This window comes from Centrocercus urophasianus, unplaced genomic scaffold, assembly GCF_019232065.1.
Source record: "Centrocercus urophasianus isolate 14NV4802_14NV808 unplaced genomic scaffold, USGS_Curo_1.0 seq_14, whole genome shotgun sequence".
Taxonomy (NCBI): domain Eukaryota; kingdom Metazoa; phylum Chordata; class Aves; order Galliformes; family Phasianidae; genus Centrocercus; species Centrocercus urophasianus.
This window is the reverse complement of record NW_024884586.1, coordinates 12,181,851-12,207,179: the sequence shown is the minus strand read 5'-3', so window position 1 is coordinate 12,207,179 and position 25,329 is coordinate 12,181,851. Positions and strand designations below refer to the sequence as shown.

The window sequence follows — 25,329 nt, the reverse complement described above, 5'->3', positions numbered from 1 at the left end:
TTTACCCAGCAGTGGGTTGAAAGCCTTCAGACTCCACTAGAACATGGTACAGCTGTGCAGCACCTCTTTGGAAAAATTGCAGGCAGTGAAATCATAGTCTTGGAATTAGACAGTTATCAGATATGCCCCCCTGCACATGATGAAAACATGATCATCGTTGTCATACCAGCAGTGCTCCAGGCTGTACAATAAGCAGTCTAACCCCAAAGACTGAATAACAAGGACTGCAAAGTGAATCAGTTGGGACTGGTTCCATGCAATCCAGGTGAAGAAACGTGCAGGAAACGAAAGCTGGTGATTAATAGTTGGAGTCTGATCTTCATTTTTTTGACTGAAAGCAAATTGTTATGTCATTTGGGACAAAAGCAGGGGAAAAGCTGTTGTGTAAGTGGCTGGTCATAGATTCTCAGCAGATAGATCCCAAGCCTGGAGCTCAAAGCACCTTATGTCTATTCCCTGCTCTGTCATTTACCTGCTGGTATAATGCAGATACACCAATTCATCTCTCTTTGCCTCAGTTTGCAACTAACCTCCCTAACAAAGCAATCTGAGATTGACTGATAAAGAACACTGTAAGAGCAAACCATTACCCTGTTATTTTATTGTGTTCTTACAAGTTTTGCAGTCAGCCTTCATCTAAGCTTTGAGAAGTCATGGGAAGCCTGATTAAAGTTTTGTGGTTACTTAGATAAAAGATTCATACAAAATCAGATATAAGATCAACAGCTCCAATTAAGTGATAGATTTTAAATTCCACCAACTTGCAGCATGCTAGCAAATAAAAATAGCAAGTGAGAGTTGAGGCTGTTTTTCACCTAACATTTAAAACTCTGATTTCTTGGTAAATATTTTCTGAACTTAAAGAAAAAAATCCCCCATGAAAACCTCTAGTAAACGTTCACAGAATTTTTACAAGTTCATTACAGAAAAGCAATCAATGATCAAAACTGAAAAGAAGAAAAAAAGACATTGAATGAAAAAAGTAGATTATCACTGCCTTGAACAAGGCCTCTGTAAAAAAACAACAGCTATAGGAACATCAAAAATCTTTTTAAAAGCTCTGAAAGCTAGACAGCTAATGTAAAGATAATATTAGCCTGGTAGACACAAAAGGAACAAGAAAGGAACAAGGCTTCTTAGAATATGCCTTACATACTAAGATGTCAGAGGACAAACAGGAGTCCTTGTCAGTCCTTATTCAACATTCAGCTTCCTCACAATGCAGACAAACTCATGCACAGTTTCTTTCACATCCCCACTCAAAACATCTGGAAAAAGCTAGAAAAAAAACAATTTTTTTTTTTAAAAGAAGTTTCTTATATGAATTCGCAAGAAAGTACCTTGCAAAATAATAGCACAATTTTAAACAATTAATGAGGGTGCCTAATTCTTAACTGCATATCGATTGAAATATTGCCCAATAATCCATTCAACCTGACCAAAACCTCACTGGTGACTCAAAGTGGAGCACTGAAATCTTCAGTGTAACAGATATTTTAATGACTCATAGTAGATTCAGCTTTCTCAGATTAAAAATATAGATGCAACTTTGGTACACAGGTTTGAAGTTAGAAACGTGTGTAAAACACTACTACTGAATGCTTGTGATTTTCACAAAAAAAAAAAAAAAAAAAAAAAAAGGAAAATAAAAAATGTAAAAAATTCATTTCCAAAGGCTTGAAAAAAAAAAAGGGTTTAAAAAAAAAAATAATTATTTTTTTTTTTTTTAAAAAAAAAAAAAAAAAAAAAAAAAAAGGCTAATGACATATGGTATCATCTGCATTCCCAAGGCCTGCAGAATATGCAGGAGTTAAAAGCACTGATACTTGTGTTTCTTTGAACAATCACTGCCCTAAAAAACAATTGGATGAATCTATGACCAGCCACTTACACAACCCAATTAGATGCTGAATGATAATTAAATCACGAACAAAACTTGAAGAAAGCTACTTATTTGAAACAACATTTGGCAAAAACTTCTAACTTTATGAGTACGTTGATCCCAGTGTGAGTCTCACTGTAAAAACATAAGAGGCACCAGGCCACGAGTACAACTTCAACAGAGGGATGGCAACCAGAGCACTTTTAGGATCATTGCAAAGTATACTACAAAGTACTGAAAAAAATCAGACTCATTAAATGATCATTTCATACGCATTTCCTGAAAATGGTGAAATTTAACTCCAGAAGAATTAGGACAGACAGTGAAAAAGCCCAAGATTTTCATCGGCAGAAAGATTTGGTTTGTGATCTGCAGTATATATTCAAACAAAAAGTCAGCTTTGAAAATGATCACTTTCTATAAGTACGTGCAATGATTAACACAATTGTCTTAATCAAATCCCATGTCCGTGCAAGTCAACGGAAAAGTTAAAGGCACTTAAATCAGTACAATCTCCTTGCAATGGAAGAATACAGTGTCACACCCGCTCTTCCCTCTATTTTTCCAATACCTCAGGGGCTGGGATCACAAACCCTGTAACAAAAATGCCTAGGCCAGCAGGCAGCTTCTACTGGAACTTTTGGTGGCACAATATTTCCATTTGCTGGATGCCACACGACTCTACCCATCTGTACAGCAGTTTCAAAAATCTTGAGATTTCTACCAAAAATATCAACTAGCAAGAAATTTTCATAAGATACATACAGGTTGTTTGTATATCAAGTTAGATGTTCAGCTCAATTTCTTAAATAATCCTTACAGTTCTAGTCTTGAATCTTTTAAGAAACATTTTAGGAAAATGTTATTCCTATTGTTTGCAATTATCATTATTGCAAATATAGGGAAAATTGCAAAATGCCTCATATATCTGTCCTACTTTATTGCTGTCCCCAGATATTTTTCATGGGAGTAAAGATTCACGTGCATGAGGGAAGAATGGGAAAGAAGTGCAGGCAGTGTGAACTCGGTATTTTGTGAATTCCAGTACTACACTAAATCCTACATGTGTTTAGGTATGAACATTTCTGTTTGAAGACAATAATCCTCAAGAAGTGGATTTGAGTCTTCCTGAAGTGAATCCAGCGATTTTGCTGCGGTGCTCACAGATCCTCATAATCTTCTGTTTTAATGAAATATATGTGGATTTTATGAAAAGATTCAAAATTATGTCAACATTTCAATAGCAAATGATGAAGTGACAGAACTCAGTTCATGTGTTGTAATTTTCCCGAGACTGGAAAGTATTAAGAAGTCAGATTCACTCTGAGCAAAAGTCAATTCAAATAGCAAATCAGACTTAAGTCTTCATCATAAGTAGAAAAGCCTAAATAGGTATTTTTGGAAGAAAAATGATTACATTCTAGAAGAAAAAAAGTCAAATACATTAGACAAAGTAAATAACAGATCTGGTGTGATTCCCCTTCATGATGAGTAGGTACAAAAAAAGTACAAGTTGAATTGAGACCAAAAAGTTTACAGCAGACTTGAAAAAGAAAGGAAACCAGTAAAGGACACTGAGAACAAAAGTGTGAAGATGTCATCACATACTAAGAAAAACGAGAAGCAAGAACTTCTTTACACAAAGTAGAGATAGCTCTTAGAAACAGCAGAAGTAGCTGATGCAGGGTGGGAACACTTTTTAGGATGATCTACTATCAGCCATTGTATATAGAGTCTCTAAGAGTCCTGAGCAATCTGAAAGTGTCTTAGGCACATCATACAACCAACTTCTGAAATTCTGCTAATTCATCTGACTCTTAACACTATTTATTCTGAAAGAATGGGAGATACTGGGTGCTTAGCAATCCACTTGAGATATTGATCCAGTAAATAAAAAGGCAAAAGATAGACTTACACGGGACATGAACATGTTGCTATAGCTATGATTGTGGATACATTCGTATGAAATCAGGGTGAGTCAGGTGTTAATATAAGGTGTTAATATAATTGTCTTGCAATTGCTGCATTCTGAATTTCCTGTGAGTCAACAGCAATAAGATTGTAACTTGTACTGATAAAGTGATATGGCCAGAGCACCGAGTATGAGCAACAAAGTCAGTAAAGTGTCTGATAGGGTCAATAATCTCAGTGCAGGTCTGCAAACAACGGCTTATAAAGCGCTGCACAAATTAGGAAAATACTTATCTCTTGCTCATAATGAAACACACACAGGAATGTTTTCTCACATGTATTGTCCAAATGTGGTAAGGGCTGCGTAGCCAGGTGCAGACTACCAAGCAGCCAGTAACTAAGAAGTTTCCTATTTTAAGATGCCAGCTTTCTAGAAATGCTCCAGTTCTCTCTACGCTTGTAAATTTCTGCAAGTGGAAGAATTTTTCTTGAGGACTTTTCTCTTCTGAATATTAAAAAATGCTTATTTCAGCTGAAATAATCTTGTATACAAAATCACAGCTGCTTTCTCAAATACACACTAAAAAAAAAAAAAAAAAAAAAAAGCACTTATCTTGCGGATGGAGCACCATGCTGAGGCTTAGGAGAAAATTTTCTGTTTCCAGCTACATTGCTGGGTAAGTTATTTTGCTTTCTCTCCATTTCCCCACACATAAGGTGGGGGCAACATCACTAACTTCCAAAGTACTACAAAAAAGGTTAGTTTTTCTTGTCTACAATGAGCTTAAGTGTCAATTCACTTGGCACTCACTACCTAAGGTCTTTTATTCATTAAATGACAATATACTCAGATATCAGTTTCTATGGTGACTTAAACACATTCACTCCTGATTCCAACTATGCTATTTATGTTGACAAAATGCATCAGATGAGACAGCTGATCTCTCCAGACCAAATGTTGTAACATTTACACGAACTCCATGTTATGCAGGAAAGAGAATGACTACAGAACTAAGTTTCATCAGAGACATCTCCTATTTCTGAAGTAATATATTGAGAAAGTGTAAACATTTGAGTTCTCTTTAAGAAAAACCCAAGTTCTTCTTTTGCAGTACCAGAGAGAATCCAGCAAGCGACAAATGAAAGAGAACATTTCAGACATGTGTTCATGTCCAATTCAAATGTTTAAAGTAATATAGCATGCGTTCAGAAGAGAGCACTGCATTTTGATGACGCAGTTCTGTAACAATAGATTTTATCAGCACTTTTATAGGTTGAGCTATAAGACTTGTTGAGCTCAAGACTTTCAATGCTGTGGCTATTTTTTATCTCTTGTGACAACACAGAAGCAACAGAAGTAAGCTTGTCCGTATTTTGTTTTGAAGGGTAACCAAGTCAAGTAGAAAGTTTTTTGAACTTTTCCTCTTTTGCTCAGCAAAGGAAGGTCACTAAGAAATCCATTCATTTGCAAATGTGAAATTTCAGATAAAAATGCCATTGATCTTTAAAGGCACCGTTGTACCAGTTTTGCATTGCCCTGCAGACAATATATTTTTTACTCTTGTCTAATTTATCATTACTGGACTGCACTGGCACATGTACATGTAACAGGTTTTCTTAGGAAATATGAAACAACTTAAGAAAAAAAACACCTCCAACTCCAGAATCATGAACTACTTGTCATATGAACTGCTTAGACAAAAATACCCTCTCAGCAAAGAGTTAATAGAAAATACATTCGGATGCAGACATTGATCTCAATAGTATCTAAATCCCAGGATGTGCCTTCTCATGGAGAACTGGATGATCATGCTTTTCTCCAATTCTCAGAAACCCATACAGACAGAAAGTGCGATCTAATCCTCATGCCTAAACATAACAGCGCTGGTCTTAGCTTTCTACTTTGCTCTGCTTCTCTATCTTAAAAGCCAGTTAATGCTGCGCTATGTTCAGGATGAACACCAGCTGCATCATTACTAGATAATGTGTGAGACTTGGCAGGCCAAGGAGAGGTGGAGAACATAAAGCTGAACTACCCAGACCACTTGCCATCCAACAAGCAGCCAGGAAATACAGCCGTAAGAAAAAGAATGAATGGGACTAATCTAATGGAAATATCAGGAGATACAAAAGTCATATGCATCCTGAGAAAAGCTCTGCAACCTTTTACACCAGAGCAGTGAGCAAATGGATTCAGGCTTTTCTGAGGCAAGCCACAAAAGCAGGAAAGAAACTTCTCTCTAGTTAGTCGCCGTGGGAAGTTGCCTCACGTACTCACAGTGCCTGCCTGTTGCAGCTATACATACAAGGACTGGGAATTTGACAGCTGCCTGTCTACAACTTTAGCCACGTCCATTCAGATGTCAATGGAAACCAAGTACCAATTCTCTGTAGCTATAAAAAGAATTTGTTATATTCTGGGAAAGTGGAGTTTCAGTAGTGCTCAATGCGACACTTCTAGCGAAGCATTTTTATTTTCTGTGCTAGAAGAGTTCTGTGCTTTTTCTCCTCTCAAGAAGGCAGTGATTTTTGCCACTCCAAAATAAGAGTGACATTTCATTAACATCACTCTTTGGAAGTCAGTGGATTCTCTGCCTTGTTAGCCTCACATTAATCCCGAGGATAGCAAGTCAGACTTGCCAGCAGAGAAGGCTGAAATGAAATAAAAAAAGGGTGAAGAAGAGAATTTTCATATTCCTTGAGCTTTTGCTGAGGCCTGCCTCCTGAATGAGATTGGTCTCCACATTCCCTTTTGCCTGAGAATGACCTTGCTGCTGAGCAGCAGTTTTTTTACTGTATTAAATAGATTTATTCCTTTATCACAGACTGATAAGAGTCCAAGTTTATTGGACTGCTTCAGCCAAATGCCACAGAGAGATGGATTAATGGGGAAGATGGGAAATAGGTAGAAGCTGTTCTTCAACAGACAGTGTGTGAATCTAAAAGATACCCTTGGCTACCAACTGGATACACACAGTTGCTGCATAGGGACACTCAAATTCTCCAAATCCATAGCCTTTTGGTTATGTGATATTCTGGCATGGCAGCCAAATGGCCCACCTACAAGGTGGTCAAGGGCACTAGGTCTGCTCCTGGGTCTTCCCCTGTCTTGCTGAGTCATTTTGTGACTCTTGACACTCAGCTTTCCCAGAGTATCAAGCCTTTGTGCAAAACAGTCCTATGATATCAAGAAAAGAAATGGTAGTTATCATTAGTTTCTGCCTCAAACGGGAAAGAAACATTAATAGATTTAATACATCATCCTTCTGTTAATTATTAAATCAATTTTAAAGTTCTTGAATCTAAATAAGTGTTCAGTTTGACAGCAGGACAAAAGATTTAGATAAGTTCTCATTTGCCAAACGGCTTCAAACATCCCTTATCAGGGAAGTATCAGTCCTGAAAAGAAACTTTTAAAGAAAATGAAATATTGTGTAGGCTGTGTTCTAACAGGAAGCAAATGTTATTGCAGTGAAAATAACTGCCAGTCTCCAGTGTGTGTATGGATAACATACACACGAGGAAATAGGACAGAACCATCAGAGTGATGAAGAAATTTTATCTGATTTTAATAAGACTGCTTCTGGAGAAATTGGTTTGAACACCGAATAAATATTATTTAATTTCTATGTTTTAAATGTTCCTACATGCCAAACTTACGTGTAAGCAATAAGGAACAGAGAACAAAAGAGTACATTTATAAATCTGGAGGTTCACTAACAAAAGAGGCATTTTCTCTACACTTACATGGCTGAAAACAATGGAAAAGGAAAAAGGTGTGAATGGAGAACACCTAATCAGGAAGGACAAGGAAGAACAGGGAAGCCAGTGAAAGCAAACCATGAAATGAGTTCAAGCTTCACCCTCTGTTTCTTCATTACTAATGAATCATGTTTCTTTATAATGGGCAAAACTACTTTCCCTTGAAGCTCTGCAGTTAACCACTCCACCAGTCCCTGCATAGGAGCTCCACTGGTACTCTTGGATGGAGGCAGGAGGCCTGGCTGCCTCTGCACAGCCAAACCACACCACCGCCTTCACCTCCACGTTCCTCCACAACACAGAGGAGCAGCTGCCTGGCTTCCTTGGCCTGCCTCGAGCGGGCACATGTGCTCTGCCTGCTCTTTGAAAAGGCTCAAGTTGCATGGCAGAGGTAGGTGTGATACAATCCCAGGCTGCTGCACTCGCCCAGCAGCAAGACACATTCTCTCAGAGCAGCTGCCAGTTTGCTGGCGGGGCAGCCCCTGAGCTGGCCGGAGGCCTGTGTGCTGCCTGACCCGGCTCGCTTGCTCTGCCCAGGGGTGCTGGCTGGGCACCGACCACGTGCTCCGCGCCAGTTCACCTCTCGCTTCTGCATGGGAATGCTGCGGGGAGCTGCTCATCACCTCTGCCCACACATACCACACCCTGCTGCTTTACAGACACCTATCCATTAACAAAAATAACAATAAAAAAGCCCCCTAGGGAAATATACTTCTGAGAACCCGTTTCACCATGAGCCTTGCTAACTCACTGTCCCTGGGAGACAACTATAATCAAGCAAAGCTACAGAACAACAGATTTTTCGGTGTTATATGTTATGTCAAGGACAGCTTTCTTACTTACAAAAGCAGGTATCTACTGAAATAGACATTGTCTGCCTAGCTGATGATCAGTGGTTCAAACCCTCTCCCTTACCAGCTGCCCGCCTGTGTCTGGCACTCTCTTTTGCAGCCATCTCACGTTGCTGTTGGGACAGGATCATTAGCAAAGACAGCAACGGAAGTTTTACCACAGCTGCAGCATGTCTGAGGTTGCTTCATTTTTTTTTTTTTCCTTTTGTGTCAACACATAACACAGTCTGTTAGAGCTTCCAGCCACTGAATCGTGTCCAGTCACTACTAGAAGGAAAAAAAAAAAAAAAAAAAAAAAAAAAGCAAAGCAATGTATTTTTCAAACTGTGTAAATACAGGTCTCTGATTTTTACTTTGAATCGGTGTTGTTTCTGGAGTCTACCTGCTGGTAATTACCAAAATTTGATTATTCAATTTATTTCTGTTTTCTTTCTTTTTCTTCCTTTTTTTTTTCCCCAATGAGAATTGAAGGTTACTGTTCTGAAGTAAGATTGCTGCACTATAAAACACAGCCAGTGTTGTCTTATACAGGAACTGGAAAGTCCCAAATCCAGTGCATACAAAAGGGAATTCAATTACATGTTTAATTGTATGCACAGACTCCAAAAATGACAGCAGGTTTCTTTAGGCAGCAAACAGTTGCAGAGGCTTGAACTTTAAGTTGCAATTAGCTGAACTTTCCGTCTGACTGAGAGGATTCTCCGAGGAAAACCCCTCTTTCCTCTGCTGGCTGCTGTTGCACATCGCTGCCTGCAGATTCATTCATGCATCACCGGGCTTCTGCACTGTGCCTTGGGTGGGGTGGGCCCCAGAGAGGGATGAAAATCACCGCCAGCTGCTGCTGATACTACTGCTAATGCCGCCATGGAGAGCCCTGTGATTTCACGGGAAGGAAGCTGATAAACATGCAGGGCTGAAACAATTTTCTCTGCCACCCCTATTAACAGCAGCCACAATGGTCACTGACAATTACAGTGTCTGATGGCTGTAAGCCTGGCTTTGAAATGACTATTACCTCTCTTGGAGTGACAGACAACAGTGCTCCTGAATTTCTGGCACCATCTGGAAAAAGGCAGAGGCTGCTCCAAAGTGTCTCTCCCTTCCAGCTGCCAATAGACCACAGAGAATGGTCCAAGCCACCAGATACACCACTAAAAGTAGGCTGTAGGAGTGGGTTTTACTCAGTACCAACCACAACACGTTTAGCAGAGAGGTACAGGTGACAATCCCAACCTTAGTCTTGCTTCTCTCACTTTGTTCACTTTCCACTTGAAGTCTGAAATTCTGTAGTCTAAAAATTCAGTTCAGAGCCAAAACCCCAAATTTGATTAATACATGCTCTTGGTTATCATTTGATGCTTATATATCATATTTTGAACAGCATCACTTACTCCAGTACACTATTGTATTCTTTTCAGAGAAGGCAAGTTGGTCCTGGCCATTTCACCATTATTCTCTCTGTGAGCTAGCCATATACATTCAGACTTAGTCCTGGGAAAACAATTTCAGAGAACAGTTCTCTTGCATGGGATTCTCTTTCAAAGAAACATCAATGTTTTTGAAAATAATGTAATATATGTTATGTGGGATTGAAAATTGCCTTACTCTATCCTAGCACAGGCTCGTTAGTGTCAGAACAGAAATACAGAGCAAGAAGATGAGAAAGCCAGTGTGGAAGCTTTGTTACATCGTCTCTGGAATTTCCCCAAAGTTCTTGGGCACAGTTTTCCTCTCTTTATCAGTTTTTCCCCTGCTTTCTCTGTGACATATTTCGCTACGAGTCAACTGCACTCAGAACTAAAATTACCCTTTTCTCAAAGCAAAAACACAGTTACCACAGGACTTCTACTCCATCTTCTTACCCAGGAGCACGATCACCAACATCCAAACTGTCCTTTTAAGGCATTTATCCAATCTCTTTATGTAATCACTTATTAGAAAAAATATCTCTTAGCAACCTATTTTCAAACCTAATTATCATTGCTTTTTAGCTGTTCCCTCTGAATACCACCTTTTCTTTGGCAAGAGCATTGTCATATTTTAATCGATTCTCCTTTTCTTTTTAATTAACACATATCTCACAGATTTCACCTCCATATTTTCCTCTGCCATATGAAAAGTACAGATTTTACTTATTCTAACTTTTCACACATCTATATACTCCATTCCTATTATAGGTTAACTTGATGGCTACTGCAATCTTGATTTATTACTAATTTCTTATTTTTCCCCACAGCTTACAGTTGGTTTCTAAATTAGTGGAAATCTTTGCAGAGGTTTACACTAGTTTCCTGCCTAGATACTTTTCAGATTTCTTCTCTAAGTTAAAATTCTTCAAGGCTTATGATGTCTATATAACCAATTTTAGTTTATTCACAAATCCATTGTGCTCCTGACCATGCAACCAAATATCACTTTGAGATCCTCATCATTTTTTCTCACTGTATTTTTTTCTGCTTTTTTCCACGTTCTTTCATTTGAAATGCTTTTGCTGCTGTCCATTAATAAAAACAATTTTTTTACTCCTTTTTTTACTTCTTTTCTACAATATCAAGTATTTTAGCAGCAATGAGCTCATGCTTTACTGTTTATACTTGTCCATCAGCAGCTGAGGACATCTCATGCTGCTAGCACATTCTTGCTGCAGTCGAACCTCATGCATGTTTAGGTACTAGATAAATTACCACAGTATTTGTACAGCCTTCAAGTACAGGCCTTCCTTGGCCTATGAAAGGCATGGGAACAGTTCTGGAAAGAAAGACACGCCAGGTATGGGAGAACGTTTCATTTCATCTTGGCTTGAGCTACCAGTGGTTTTAAAAGCATTTAGTTAAAGAAGTTCTCCTCACTTGTACGATGCTATCTTCTCTCATTAAGCCTTTCTCTTCCTGTTTTCAAGGTAATGGCTCTGCGTTGTGGTGAACACCAAGAACTAAAGAAGCAACAAATATTTCTCCAAAGATAGCAAGACAATCTTCTGCCATGGATTGTTGGCTCTTTGTGTGAGAGCAGTTCAAGGGCAGACATATAACCTTTCCATTAACAAAAACAATGATGGAAGTCAAAGCGAACTTCATTCAAGTTTCTTGGCAACTTTGGGAGAATAGCCAACACACACACAAGTGAATAAAAAGCACAAAGAAGTGCAAATAGCTTATTTAATCCACTTCATTTGCAGATTACCATGACACATGTAAGCTAAAAGGCTTCCTCTGCGATTGACTGATAACTTGAGGAGCCCTTTCTCAGAGCCCTATCCTGCAGCTCTGGCACATCTTGGGTGCCAACAGAGAATCCCTCCCTCCACTGGTAGACTCATTCTCTCCCTTTGCACTTCATCTTTGCTCCTACTTTTGTTTCAGCTTCTTCCAGTTTAGGGGGTCAAAATTCTACAGTTCACTTCTTGTTAATCAAGGAAAACCATGAGAGAAATGCTTTTACGAATACATCATGTCCACAAGGGAAAATCTCCCCTCAGAGCTGTCATTAACCAATCTGTCTGCACCTAAACTCTCCTGGCCTATGAAATGTGGCTCAAACTCATCGGACAAGAGAAATCATCTCAATACCACAAGTACCCCTCCCTCACATAACAGTGACAGAATGGTCACAACAGCACTGAACTCAGGATGAATCAGATTTTCTATATCTCATCTTTCCTTTAGCAGTCACATTAACAGTAAGCTCAGGCTGTTTCCATTTTTGCCACATTCAGTACTAACAGTGTAATCAACAGCTATGACCAGTACCCTGTGATGCACAGCAAAGTCATTGGTTTAAAAAAAGAAAATAAAACTACCATTAACTGCCGTTTTGAAGTCATTACTGACTACAAAGTCATGCTGGAATGCACTGCATACCAACTAAAATATATTGTAGCTATAATCTAATACCTTGCTAAGCCATTAAAGAAACTTCCCCGTGGGGCATACATGCAGTCTGACATACTTTTTGCAACTACGCTGAAGAGTAGACGGTGAGCTTTTCTTCCATGCCTCACCGCAAAATTGCATGACTCCCCGAACCAGTACAGACCCCACTTTTTTAGGACGCTCCTGGCAGCTCATAAAAGGAGAAATCAGTTGAGCAGGTGGGTAACCAAAACACTGTAATTCTCATACAGCAAACAGACTCGGAGTAAGCCAAAGTCTTGTCTTGGATACTCCTCTCACGCAGTACTCCTGCTCTTTCTCTATAGACTGCATCTATATACCTGATTGTAACAAGCGCACTTTGGAACAGTGGGCAGACAATTCATAGGCAGGAGAGCAGGGAAGGTTCTCCTGCTATCCCAGATGTGCCGGGAACTGTTCACTCCGACACACCCATTCACAGCCCGGCAGCACTGCCACCATTACAGAAGTATTCACTGCTGCTCAAACAAATGATATATATATGTACCATACGCACAAACACAGCCCTTGGGTGACAATGGCAATGAAAAATGTACTTTGTTAGATTTCTGGAACTGAGGAGTGGAAAAAATAATGTAGAAGGATAATTGTTGCCCTGACCACAGAGTGCCTCAAGGCAGTTTCTGTCACAGTGAGAGTCTGTTAAAAGCATGGCTATTTTCCTTGGACACTGCTGAGCCTGCACCACATCAAATTTCTAGAGCATTTTGCTGTTTTGGACCACAGCTATTATTTCTTTCTCCATATGAACCTTTATAAATACAAATATGAGAAGCAGACAACCAAGCCACAGAAAGCTGATTGACACACAATCAATTTTGTGGGCACTCCTGACGCCCTTTGTTTCAAACTCTCACCAGTCAGCCCCAAAGAAAACTTAAGAAGTCAGAAACAGGCATGCTCAGCAGAAAAGCTCTGTAAATTTCAATCACACTGATCACTGCAGTTGTGTTTCTGTTTTCCAGGCTGTGTCCAAACTCAGACTGCATTAGCTGTTAGTTCAATCCCTTCAGCTCAGGAATACAGCTGCTGTATGCTGAGCGGGGTTCCCTCACCCCAACTTCCAAGAGTGCTGGGAGAGCAAACCAAGGGTGTAATGTTGTTGAACACAGATTTACCAGAACTATTCCAGATTCCCAAGCATACTTCTGCTCTTAATTTAAACGTTAATGCTCTACGACTCCCCTTTTATGGATCTGGAATTGTCATTTACAAGCAGTACATCAGCTTTCCCTGGTTGCACAGAACAGCACAGCCCAGGTTACAATTCAAAAGCATCTCCAATAAGTCCTGCAAGTAACAGTTTATACAAAGACAAATGCAAGAAAGCTGTTAGCTATACAGCAGCAGAACTGTTGCTGTCTGAAGCACGAACTTATCAGCAATCATAAAAAGCTTCATTCATAAAAAAACTTACGTGTCTCTGTTAGACAAAGCTTCAGCAAGCATAATCCAAAAGTTGCCCATAAGTAGAAGTTGGCCATTGTTTCCTCAGAACTGCTTTGCAAAAAAACAGAGATCCTCGCAAGCTGCAGAAGGAAGAAAAGCCCCAGCGCCTGTTAAGCCTGCAGTCAATGAGTCTGAAGTTTGCTGCACTTTTTATTCTGATTCAAAGGAACTGAAGTAATGACATAACTGGGAGGGGGAGCTCCATCAAAAGTCACACCCCATATTGCAACAAAAGTTACGGAGCAGGGCAGGGGGGGCCGCGGGGGGGGCCGTGAGTTCTGACTAAGCAGACACACGAGTTTTAAAGAGGCGCTAAGCCTTTTCTTACACAAGTACAGGCAAAAGTTGTAGCTGTCGTGCTTGCAGAAAAATGTGTGTAATTTCTCATGAGGAAGCTCAGGAAGTCACTGACTGTTGTAAGCTCCCCCTCCTGCCTTTTACAATCTTATTAATGTAAACTAAGCAAACTTAAAGCAATACAGCTTTGAGAACCCAGCTAAACACCTACAACTGCCTGGATGTTTCTCCAAAATATTTTCGCTAATTTTGTCCCATCTCATCATACTCTCACTCTGCAGTAAAATTTAGGGCAAGCAAAAATACCTGCTCTGCCACGGGCTCTCCTGAGATGCTCCTGCTCACAGCCGGAGGATATCCCCACACAGCAAGTAAGTCGAGGCGGCTCCGTCGCCTGCAGCCTGTTCCACCCTGTGCTCCAACAGCAGGTAGGTAACTACTCAGTGCCAGGACCGAGGATCAAGGTCAGTGCTTTATTGTATTGATGGTACAACATAGGGAAGGAGTCGTTCCTCCTCTTCCCAATTCACAAGGCAGAGGAACAGGATGAGAGCACGTAGCAGTCTTTGGCATGCAGTGGAAGTCATGCTTCCCAAGGGAGACACAGAGTGTGTGGGGCTCTTTGGGACTCCACAGTTAGCAAAAGACACCACATGAAATCCTTGGTGAAAACCTCAAAGCTCCTGCAGATAAGAGAGAGACATGTCTATTGCACACCCTGGTGATCTCACAGTGTCTCTCCTCAGCAGTCATGAGGTGCTTTGTGGGGTGGCACTTGGGGCTGCGAGGGCTCACCCAGCCGGGCACATCCCACCTATAGAAGCCGACAGGGCAGGCAGATGGTACTTCCCCAGTTTCAGTTTCACTCAGCAAATTCAAAGTGAAAAGTTCTGTATCAGATTACCACGGTGTCGATGCTTCTGCTGTAAATAATTTTCTCATTAGTTTTTAATCTCATCTAACACCAAACAGTGGAAAAATACAGACAGGTCTTTCCAGACACGGGCACAAGAACTTCATACTTTGCCTTTCCTTTGACTTTTGACTTAAAGATGGCTGGCATCCCTTCCTCCGTCAGCTGGCTCCTGAGCAACAGGTTCCAACAGGCTTTCCTACAGGTCTGGGATATCTGATGGGACAAGGTTAAAGTGAAAATTTTTCCTTAAACCCAGAGGATCTTTTTATTAAGAAACTAGCAACTTTGAAGTTACAGATTAAACATACTGTTTTGTGAATATGTTGCTTTTTCTTTTGAAACAAATGTTTTTAAGAGCAGAGCAAAAATTACCTCCTATGTAACTTACTGTTTGTAGGAGTGAAAATAGTTCTGTGAATCCCTGTATATTTATACATATGTGCAGACATCTAACTTTATGAATGAATGAATGAAGCTTAGTGGGATTTAAAATTCTGGTACACAGTTAAGGCCTGTTATAATTTACTGAGGATCTACAAAGGAAATTTCTTCAACTGATAAACTTCTTTTGAAATTCACGCCATGCATGAGACAAAGGAATTGAATATTTAAATAAAATTTGGATATTTTTGACTAATGTTTGTTTGTTTTGGTTTCTTTTTGGATAAACATAAAATACCACTCTGTTAATGTCCTGTATTCCAATTTAAATGGAACAATAACAACAAAACAAAACATGTTTTCTTTACCATGGGTAAGTGGAGAATAATGTTCACTTCAGGGATATTGGAGTTACAGAAACAACACTCTTATTTTACCAGCAGTGGAAATTCCTACTCTCTCCATGGACTGAAGTTTCTCATTCCTTCTCTTCTGACATCAGATTATCACCAGGTCTTTTTCTCAATTTTTTGATACTTATTTTAGACATCTCAATACTCCTGCATGTGTTTGCTGGGAGTAGTGATATTCCACTTCAAAATACCTGTCTCTTTTTTTTTTGCTGCAATTGGGCAAAGATTAGGCATGTTTAGATCAGGTGCATAGATGTTCTAGTGCATAATACAAGTGGAAAAGACAGATGTATACAAGAATAATTCATCACAGTACATCATTTCATGTGATAAACCACAGAAAGAATAATGAATACATCCCAAGTCAGCCTGGCCATTTCACATGCCATCTGCTTGCATACACACCAGTCTAGGACACAGACCTGCATTCCAGATCCTTGAGCACTTCAAAGTGCTGCCACTAACAAATAAATAAAAAGCCTGACATGAAAATATTTCCTTAGTTCCCACCCAAACATGGAATTTCTTCCTTAAAATATGTTGGCCTGAGGTAGGCAGCAATCCATATTTGGCCTGGGTGCAGGGCCTGATGCTACCCAGAAAATTAAGTCAAAGGCAATGTTCATCTCTGGAAAATGTATAGGACATACAATTTTTCATAGAGAAATAAATAAGTTCTGGTTTAGCTTGAGATAATCCTAGGAAGCATGAAAATCTTGAAGCAGCTCTTCAGCTGAGGAAATGTAGCAGAGCATTGCTTCAAGTTGAGGCCATCAGTTCATTTCAATTGAGAATCTGTTCCCCTGACAGTATTGTTAACAACGCCCTTAGCTTTGGCCGCAATGACTTAAATTATTGACACCAAAAAATTATAAAATATTAAGTGGCACCAAATGAACTTGGTGGATTTTCAAAGGAGAATCAATCAACAAATCCAACTACTAAAATAACAAAACCACAACTTTAAAAAAATTGCCTTGTTCAGAAGTCTTTGACACAGCAGATACTGTGTCCACAATGGCGCTATCAAGTACAGGAGCACCAATTCATGATTTTATCACACATGTGAACTGCAGCCAGTACCAATTAATTTTGATAAAAATCCTATTAGGGAGTGCATGGTTTGGAGCCCCTGAAAAGGAACGTGTGGCTCACAGCAATATAAAGATACATTTTTTGCTGGAATTCCCTTAGAGGATGAAATTCTGGTCCAGCTGAAGTCAAACATCAAAATTCCACTGAATTCAGTAGGGCAACATTTCCCTATATATTTATTTGGATTTTATCATATATACAGATTATCAAATGAAAATACCTGAACTTATGAAGTAAATGAGATCAGTGGAGAACAGTTTCTTTACTAAATTGGAACAACTGAAACAGGGGGAAGAAAGAAATTTTATTTCTGTCAAAATCACTTGCCTTTTTTTTTTTTTTTTTTTTTTCAAAAACGTGAAAAAAGAATGTTCTTAATTTGAAAACTTTTTTTTCTATTTTCAGGTGAAGGAATATTTTTAATAAAGAATTCTTTTTTGAATCTATTTTTACGAAAATTTCAAATCATGGGGAAAATCCAATTATCGTAGGGACCTGAAGAATATAATCTTGGTAAGAATAAAAAGTACAAAAAATCTCATTAGATAATTCTGTTCATGGCAGCAAACATTCAGCATAGACTACAGTTGGTCTGGCTGTAAGACAGTTTGGGAGTGGAAGGAGGATTTTATACCCACGTAACTAGGATCTCAATAAGATATGGCATTTTTAATAAGATTTCCTCCTGTGTCCCCAGACTGCAATCTTGTTTGCCACATTTCAGACTGGATTTAATTTTCACAATCAACCCTGAAACCAGGTTTTGTAATGGAAATGGTTGTAAATGCTTCAGTGTAGTAAATCCTGTACTGCACACTTCCTGGGCTCTGAGTGCTGTTGGGAAGGCAGAAGAGGAGCCTGTGCTAGCCTGAGCCAGAAAAGCTACTCTTTTGGCTGGAGGGCAAAGCACTCCCTTGGGAAGTTGGGCACCCGGTTCTACTCCCATCAGCCTTTTGTTCCCAGATGTAATTTACAGCTTGTGTCCTGCAGAGAGTCAGAAAGATGAACAATGGTTGCTAGTTGTTTACTTCTGAAAAAGGCAGCAACCCAGATTGGCACCTACCGCACAGATTCATCATCCTGTTTTACTGGTTTGCCCCAGATCCCTAAACAATTTGCTAATCCAATGCAGTCAAAAATCTCTAAGTCAGAATTGCTCAAGTACGCTGCAAGAAATGCTTTGCAGCAAGGTTTCCTCTTCAGCAGACCATGTGGTCCTGTCAGCTTCCTCGCTCCTCCTATCTCAAACAGATCAGCCCCTGGCTGAACCCCCTGGCACACAGCGGGCACCAGCAGGACATCCTGGCACAAGTACCCATCCACATCTTTCACACCATTATACCCCATTAGTTACTAGGTCAGAGCTGGAGATGGGGTAGGATCCTGCACAGAGCACATCAGCTGCCAGCAAAAAGTCAGCGCACAGAAAAGATGTACTGCTTATACTGGTGACTCAGAGCCAGTAGCAGCTGTGTGAGGGCTGGGAGAGCACAGGGGGAACTGAGAGATGGGGGGGACAGATTCTCTGCAGGTGGTTTCGGTTTTCCTCTTCTCCTCCTGCTTCCTGCTTGGCCCTCCCAGCACCCACTGCACAATACAAACACAGAAATTTGCACACTAGGGCATGAGCTGCCATCTTGGCACTCATTTTTGTCTTCCTGCTTTCGTTTCTTGCTTTTGCCCTTTAACAATACGTAAACCATGCTTATACCAGGTCATCTCCAGGATGTGAGGTTTCTTGTCTTCCCCATTCTCCTCCTGGTTTTGACTTCTACCTCCACTTCTCTCTTGTCTGCACTTGTTTCACTTCTCATCCTTTCTCATCTGCTCTCTCTTCTATGCCATGTGTTGGAATAACAAAGTTGAAGACTTAATGCTCCAGAAGAGCAGGTGAGCTGTACAAAATGCAAAGATTCGTATTACTCAGAAAACACTTAGGATTTGCATAAACAGACTGCTAACTGCACCAATAGATAAATCTAAGGGGCCTGCTACACCTAATATGGACCTGGTCAGAGCCCTTCAAAGTCAAGACAAGCTCTGAGCTGATTTTGAGGAATTTCCACCACTCAAGCCAGCTGTGAACAATGTTTGGTTTAGTCTCAGTATCTGTATTATGATAACATTTTTTTCATGTATGTATATAATCTGAGAAGATAGAGGGGTTCCATCAGACTTACAGTCAAATATTTTCCTATCTAAAGAAAGTAGAAACTGAGTCCTAGCTGATTCATTCATGGAAAAATTCCTATTCAAACAGTGTGTGTTTGTGCCCATCTTGCCACAGCCACATATAACACAGCCACATTTAGGCTGTGCCCTAAACTTAGCAGCATGGGAATGGGTAGTTAAACCTCTCTTTTCCAGTTAAAAAGAACACTAAAACCAGACCTGGCCTGAACGTAAACAGAAACTTACTGAATTTCAGCAGTCTCCCTGTTGGTCAGTTTATGACGGCTGTGAAAGGTGGAAGGGAAGGAAAAGAATCCTAATTTTAGACCATAATAGGCATGTTTGTTTTCAGAGACTAAGATAATAGCTGGTTCCAGTCTGGCTCTCAGAGGAAAGGTGCAGGTGTGTGCACGTCATGCGATGAGCAGGATGAGGAGGCCAGCAGGCGCAGCAGTGGGAGCATTTCACGACTCAATTTCCAGGGTAAAACATGCATCAAGCAGTGTGACCTTTCTCAAAGCATCTTAGTTAGTGCATCGCTAGAGCATCTTATTCCCCACAGAGCATTTCTCTTGCCTCATTGGACCTGCAACTATCAGGTTCCCTCCCTTCCAAAATAAAATATAGTAAACTCTGTTAGTTCTGCAGATTAAACATAGCCAGCAGTAAAGGACTTTGTCCCTTCCTTGTGCAATAGCAGTGGCTTGTTTACTCAGACTTGATCCTTTACACTTGGGCAAAACAGCCCAAGCCTAGACAGCTGTCTCCATGGCCCAGCTGGTAAACAAGGAGCCTGACAACTAGCAGCACTCAGGGCCCCCCGCTAATGAACTTCACTTCTCCATGTTCCTGAATTTCTGTTAAATAAATATGTAAGAGAAGAGCTGAATGCTATTACAACAGAATGAATTAATCACAGAACTGAGAATTGTCACACTAGACCACACATCCATTGCCTACATCATCACTTGGCTTAAGTAACAATGAAAGCTAGTCTTACAGAAATGAAAAGAATCAAATTAAAAAAGTCTCTCATGTGAAATATTATGACACAGCTGGTAAGAGTTCAATTATATAATGAAGTTTGGTGGGTTTTTTTTTTCTCATAACATACCTGGCATAATACAGCTTAATCTGGGTGCATGTTTCCTGCTGACCAAAAGCTGATATTACTGAAGTGCTGATTTTCTTTGTCTTTTCTTTAAGGATATTGAACAACAATAGTGTTTGTTTTGGACCTCGATATCTCTGTCCTTTAGAAGCATAATAGCAAGGCACCCTGGCACAGAGACTTAAAGAGAGATCAAGAATCCAGGAAATGTATTCCTTCTCCAGTCTGAGTAGGGGTTAATTCTACAGACTTGAGACAGTCACACAATACTGCGTCCATTCTCTCCAACAGTCTACAAAAGACAGAGAAAAGAGGGGAAAAATATTAACTTGAATATGATTTTGAAATGTGCTTGCATTCAGTTGCAGTCAGTTCAAGTTGGTTTTTGAAAGACATAAGACCTGACAGGGTCTTTCAGAAGCAGAAATTTGCTGGACAGAAATTCTATACATAAAAAAAAAAGAAATTTATTGTTTAATGTAATTGTAAATTACAAAATTTGCACCATGTTGGAGACTTATATAAATAGACTAATCATCAAATAGCAGAGCATCACATGATTACCATTATTAACCAACCCCATTTTATCTTTGGTTCCTGGATACTGCATTTCAGTCATTTGTGATTCATTGGTAAAGAAAACACATTTCAAAAATATACCAAATTCTTCTGAATAACGCACATCTAAAATAATTGCACTATGTTCACAACTTCTTAATTTGTAGAAATGTACAATTGGTAATAAATAAAGTATTATGAGCTATTTGTTCAACTCTAAAACACTATTTATGTATGCTAAATATTTTATTGAAGTGTTGGAAAGATTAAGCAGGTCATGTCTGAACAGCATGTTGAACAAGTTAGATCTGGAAAACTATTAAGGCTCCTTGAGATGTTAAAGTTTCAGCCAATTTACATTAAGTTTACAAGAAATGATGCATGTCTGAGTCATCTGAGATTTTACAGATACAATATGAGAGCAAATTTGGTGACATACAAATGGATATGAGAACTAGCAAGGGAGATTGCAGCTTACCTGTTGTCCAGTGCACGTGGAAGTCCTATCTGCAAAAAGCCCCTCTTCCTACATTTTGAAAGATACATTAAGATGAAGATGTTTACATACATAAGAATTTATCTAGAATTCACACTCCACCAAGTTTGCTTTCTACAATGATGTTGTGAACTCTTCTTTAATTGTTACAAGGAGTTTAGAGAAACGTTTTTCTAAAGGAATGGGTAGGGAGGACAGAAGGGAGAAAAAGCCAGACAAATCTGGTACGAGCATAACATCTGCATGGCACTATTTAGGAAGCAGGAAATGCCAGACAGTACCATAAAGAATATTGTATTAAACAGGTTTCTGAAAATCTTGGGACAAAATGGAATGCATCAAGGGAACTCCTGTAAAGCTTCTTTCCCTTATACAGGAAGAAATCGCTGTTTGGTATTAGCTAGCCTAGGAGGGATAGATCTACATCAACATCAACTCTCACAAATATATTACTCTCTAAGTGATGAATTATACAAGGCATATCTCAAGGGGCATAGATGTGAGATAGACAGGCTATGAATGTTCAACAGTCTGGTTCAAATAAAGATATAAGGATACTAGAGCTTATCTCAACTATTTAAGGATTCCTTTTTAACTTCTCCCTCCCATATTCAAATCCAGTTCTCCAACCCCAGTCTAGCTAGTTTTTCCTCTCTTCTTAATTCTTTTCTCTACAGACAGATATTTGAAACTCAGTTCGCATGGCCCAGTCCTTACTGAACTAAGCTACTAAAGAATATGTTGCTCTATACCAAGCTAAGCCCATCTGAGAATTAATTGAAGCACTCATGGAAAACTGAAAAATAAAAGATAAAGACAGACTATACACTGCTAGTCACAAGCACCCAGAAACTCTCACTGAATGTCTGAGGAGACCCAGACTGTGCCTCTCCAGAAATTAATCACTTCCTCCAAAATATGGGTGCATCATGTAAAGAACACAGCAGCTCCTTTGCACAACATTTTTAAGGATGAGAATTCCAGAGAACAGAAATAAGTGTTATCTCTATCAGCAAATATAGTCTTAGTTATTCACACAGTGATTTTCTGAGTTAGAATGCAGCCAATACTATAGAATTGCATACACATCTGTGAGCAGGTAAGACCAAAGTACTTGATTGCACTCTTTTGTGCTGTCCTGAAAGTGTGCACTAGGCATTGGACTGCTTGGTCCCCTTGAGCCAGGACTCTCTCAAGCATTCACACTGAAGTTACTCCATTCTAGTGGAATATTGAACCAGAGAAAGAAATCAAGCCTGTGGGAGGCTCTTCTGGGAGAGCCTCGGTCCTCTTCCTTCTCCCATGGGGAGGTAGTGAGCATGCGTATGCGTGCCGCATAGCAAAGAAAGCCCTAGCCAGCTGTCAGCTGAGCCTGCTTCGGAGGTGGAAATGTTGGAGTCGTAGTATAGAGTATTGCATACAAGATAATTAGACTAGCAGATAGAGCTAACTAGCTAGGGCCCAATTCATTCTCATGATGATCTATGGCTTTCAGGAACTCATGATTCTACATAGCTCTGGATATACAAGCTGGATACATCTCTTTGCTCTTTTCTGCTGGGTCCCCAGAGATAAACTAACCTGAAGAACACAGCATATTGCAAGATTTAGTCCTCTGTTACTAGTAATGCTGCTTGTGATTTTTCAAGTAGGACAGATTGTATCACCCATTGAAGTCTGGGGAAGTATGTCCCTCGCCCACCTTCTCTTTTTTTTTTTTCTTTTTTTTCTCTCTTTTCTTTTGCAAGGTTCTGCAAGATTTTCTATTTTGCTGGTATGGATTTAGGCAATTATTTAGCAAGAAACTAATATTATTAACAGATTTTGGCCTTGTCATATAAGAAATTATTGGCCACAGAAACAAGTCTTGCATCCATCATTCAGCAAGAAGAAACTCTTCCAGAGATCCAATTGGTGTGAAAGATAAAATTCAGAGAGAAAAAATTAATCTGAAAATTGTGAGAACATGCTCACCCCTGCTGAACGATGAATGAGATGACTATTCCTTTGTAACTGTGAACCTATGATTCACTGAAGAGCATCCCATATCACCTCTGCCACACAACTGAAACTTGTAACACCTGAACAGACTCTGAAACCAGTCATAGGAGTTAATCACGCTGTGGTGGGATATGCCACTCCTCAGAGGCTTTGCTGGAGACAAAGAATGCTTTCAGTCACACAGCTGTCAGGATGAAACCCAGCTAGAAACTTCCTCTCTTGGAATGCAAGTACACTTCATTACTTGGTGTGAAAGGACGTATATCATTTAACCCATATTGTACTCGTGTTATTGATCATCTCACAGACACAGTGGATTTTACACACCCCAAGAATCCATTTCATCATCCCTGAAGAATGAGAGATTCCCAGCAGATGGCCAATTACTGGGTGGAAAATAAGGAATACTCTGAATTTCAACTTATGAGACTGGTCCTCAACAGTTTCTTACAGTGTACTCCAAAAGAAGAATTGATTTACTTATACTTCACTTGGTGCCTTTGTTATGGGCAGATATTACCGTGTTCTGGGCTGTGTAATTCAATTAGAATACAGCAAGATCAACACCTTAAGATAATTTTTGCCTTGTATACTGCTTGCTATTACAAATTCTTCAACGCATTCTACACAGAACTACTACTTTGCAAATCATGGTCACTTTTGCATGGCATGCAGTGCTATATTGGAAACAACAACTATGTAGCTATAATTTTGTTGTAAATTCTTTTGACCAGAGTGGTAATGTAGGACAGAAGTCATTGAAAAAAAAGGGTTACAACATTTGAAACATGAGTACGAGGGCTGGTCTAAACACAAGCTTTTTTTTGGCTGAGATTATTTTAACATCATTAATTAATCATTTTTGCACCTGCTCAGAACCATAAAATACATAATGCCATCTTCTTTCAAGTGTGGTAGTAGAGTACAGAGGTATAGAATATAACTCCTGATATATCTTTGGCCACTGAAATATCAATTCTAAAGAGAAAAAAAAAATCTCAAGCAAAACATACTTGTAGTCCTTCAGATGACTGCTAAGTTCGCTCACGTGTGCAGGTTTAGCCATGCAACAGTGACCACACAAATAACACATAGAATACCCTCATGAATTTGAGAACCACAAGACAAACTATTGGAAGCTGGGAAAACAGAGGAGAGTTCCACAAAAGGCTCACATGGTGATGATTCCTCCTGATTTTTGGGGGGCAAAGCTGAGCTAGTCTGGACACGTAGACAAATCACAGCACTGGCCTTAGACATTCTTTTGTACAAGCAGAAACTCAAATTCACCAGAAGCTTTAGTACCAGTTAAGGCTTCCATATTCCCCACTGCTAAGAAGTCTCAGAATGAAACTATATAAGGGTCCTGAGCTACAGTATGATCCTGTGTATCTTTCTGTATTGTCCCCAGTTCCTGAATGTTAAAAGTGGAGTTATACTCCTGGAGGAGGAAAAGTTAGTTCTCGATTTTTCGATATTGGTGGAAAAAAAATACTTTTTCCCAAGACAAAATCTGTGCAGGAATTTGTGCAGGAAGCAGCACAAACAACCAACTAGAGAAACCACTGAAAATGACAAACGCAAACAAGAGAGAAGCATTAATTCTTGGCAGCTTGAACCCTCCCACTATTTTGAGGATCTGAATGCTACCTATCAACCAGTCTGAGATTTTGTGAAGAGAACAGCAGTGACTAACAACACAAACCAAATGGCATTCAGCTGTATCTGTCAAAGACTTCAAACTTAACTTTAAAACAAAAGGAGAGAAGGATACAAAGTAAAATTTTAAAAATGTGGTCTGTTCCATGCTTCGAAATTTAAAATCAAGTTCTATTTCCTCCTTTTGATTATAAAGTTTAGCTTTCTTCAGGACCCACAAGATATCCAGGACACTTATAAAGGTAGGAATATCTCCATTAAACCAGTATGCCTCACAAAACTACGTTACCTTTTCTCCCTGCTTATATCCTCAAACCCAACGCATTCTAGTGGGAGGGTGAGGAAACTCCAAAGTCTCAAGAATTTTCATAAACCTCAGCTTGCTTTCTCTGTTAAAAAAGACACTAGAATTTGCATCTCTGGCAATTGTAATGAGGCAGAAAGAAGTGCAAAAAGCAGAG

The 25,329-nt window shown here is 39.6% G+C and overlaps 1 protein-coding gene across 4 annotated transcripts in view; it reads right to left on the bottom strand.

The window, feature by feature from the left end:
• CD44 (CD44 molecule (Indian blood group)) overlaps positions 1-14,478 on the bottom strand; it is a 46,831-nt gene extending 32,353 nt beyond the window's left edge. Inside the window, exons 1-2 of one of the 4 annotated variants that reach the window (XM_042814369.1) lie at positions 14,373-14,478; positions 13,738-13,849 (exon numbers count right to left, since the gene is read on the bottom strand). In XM_042814369.1, the coding sequence (XP_042670303.1) occupies positions 13,738-13,804 (67 nt within the window). In that variant the 5' untranslated portion in view covers positions 13,805-13,849; positions 14,373-14,478. Of the gene's footprint in view, positions 1-13,737; positions 13,945-14,372 lie in introns of those variants that run through there. The other 3 variants (XM_042814371.1, XM_042814372.1, XM_042814373.1) reach the window with 3 other exon arrangements.
• Positions 14,479-25,329: the final 10,851 nt, after the last annotated feature.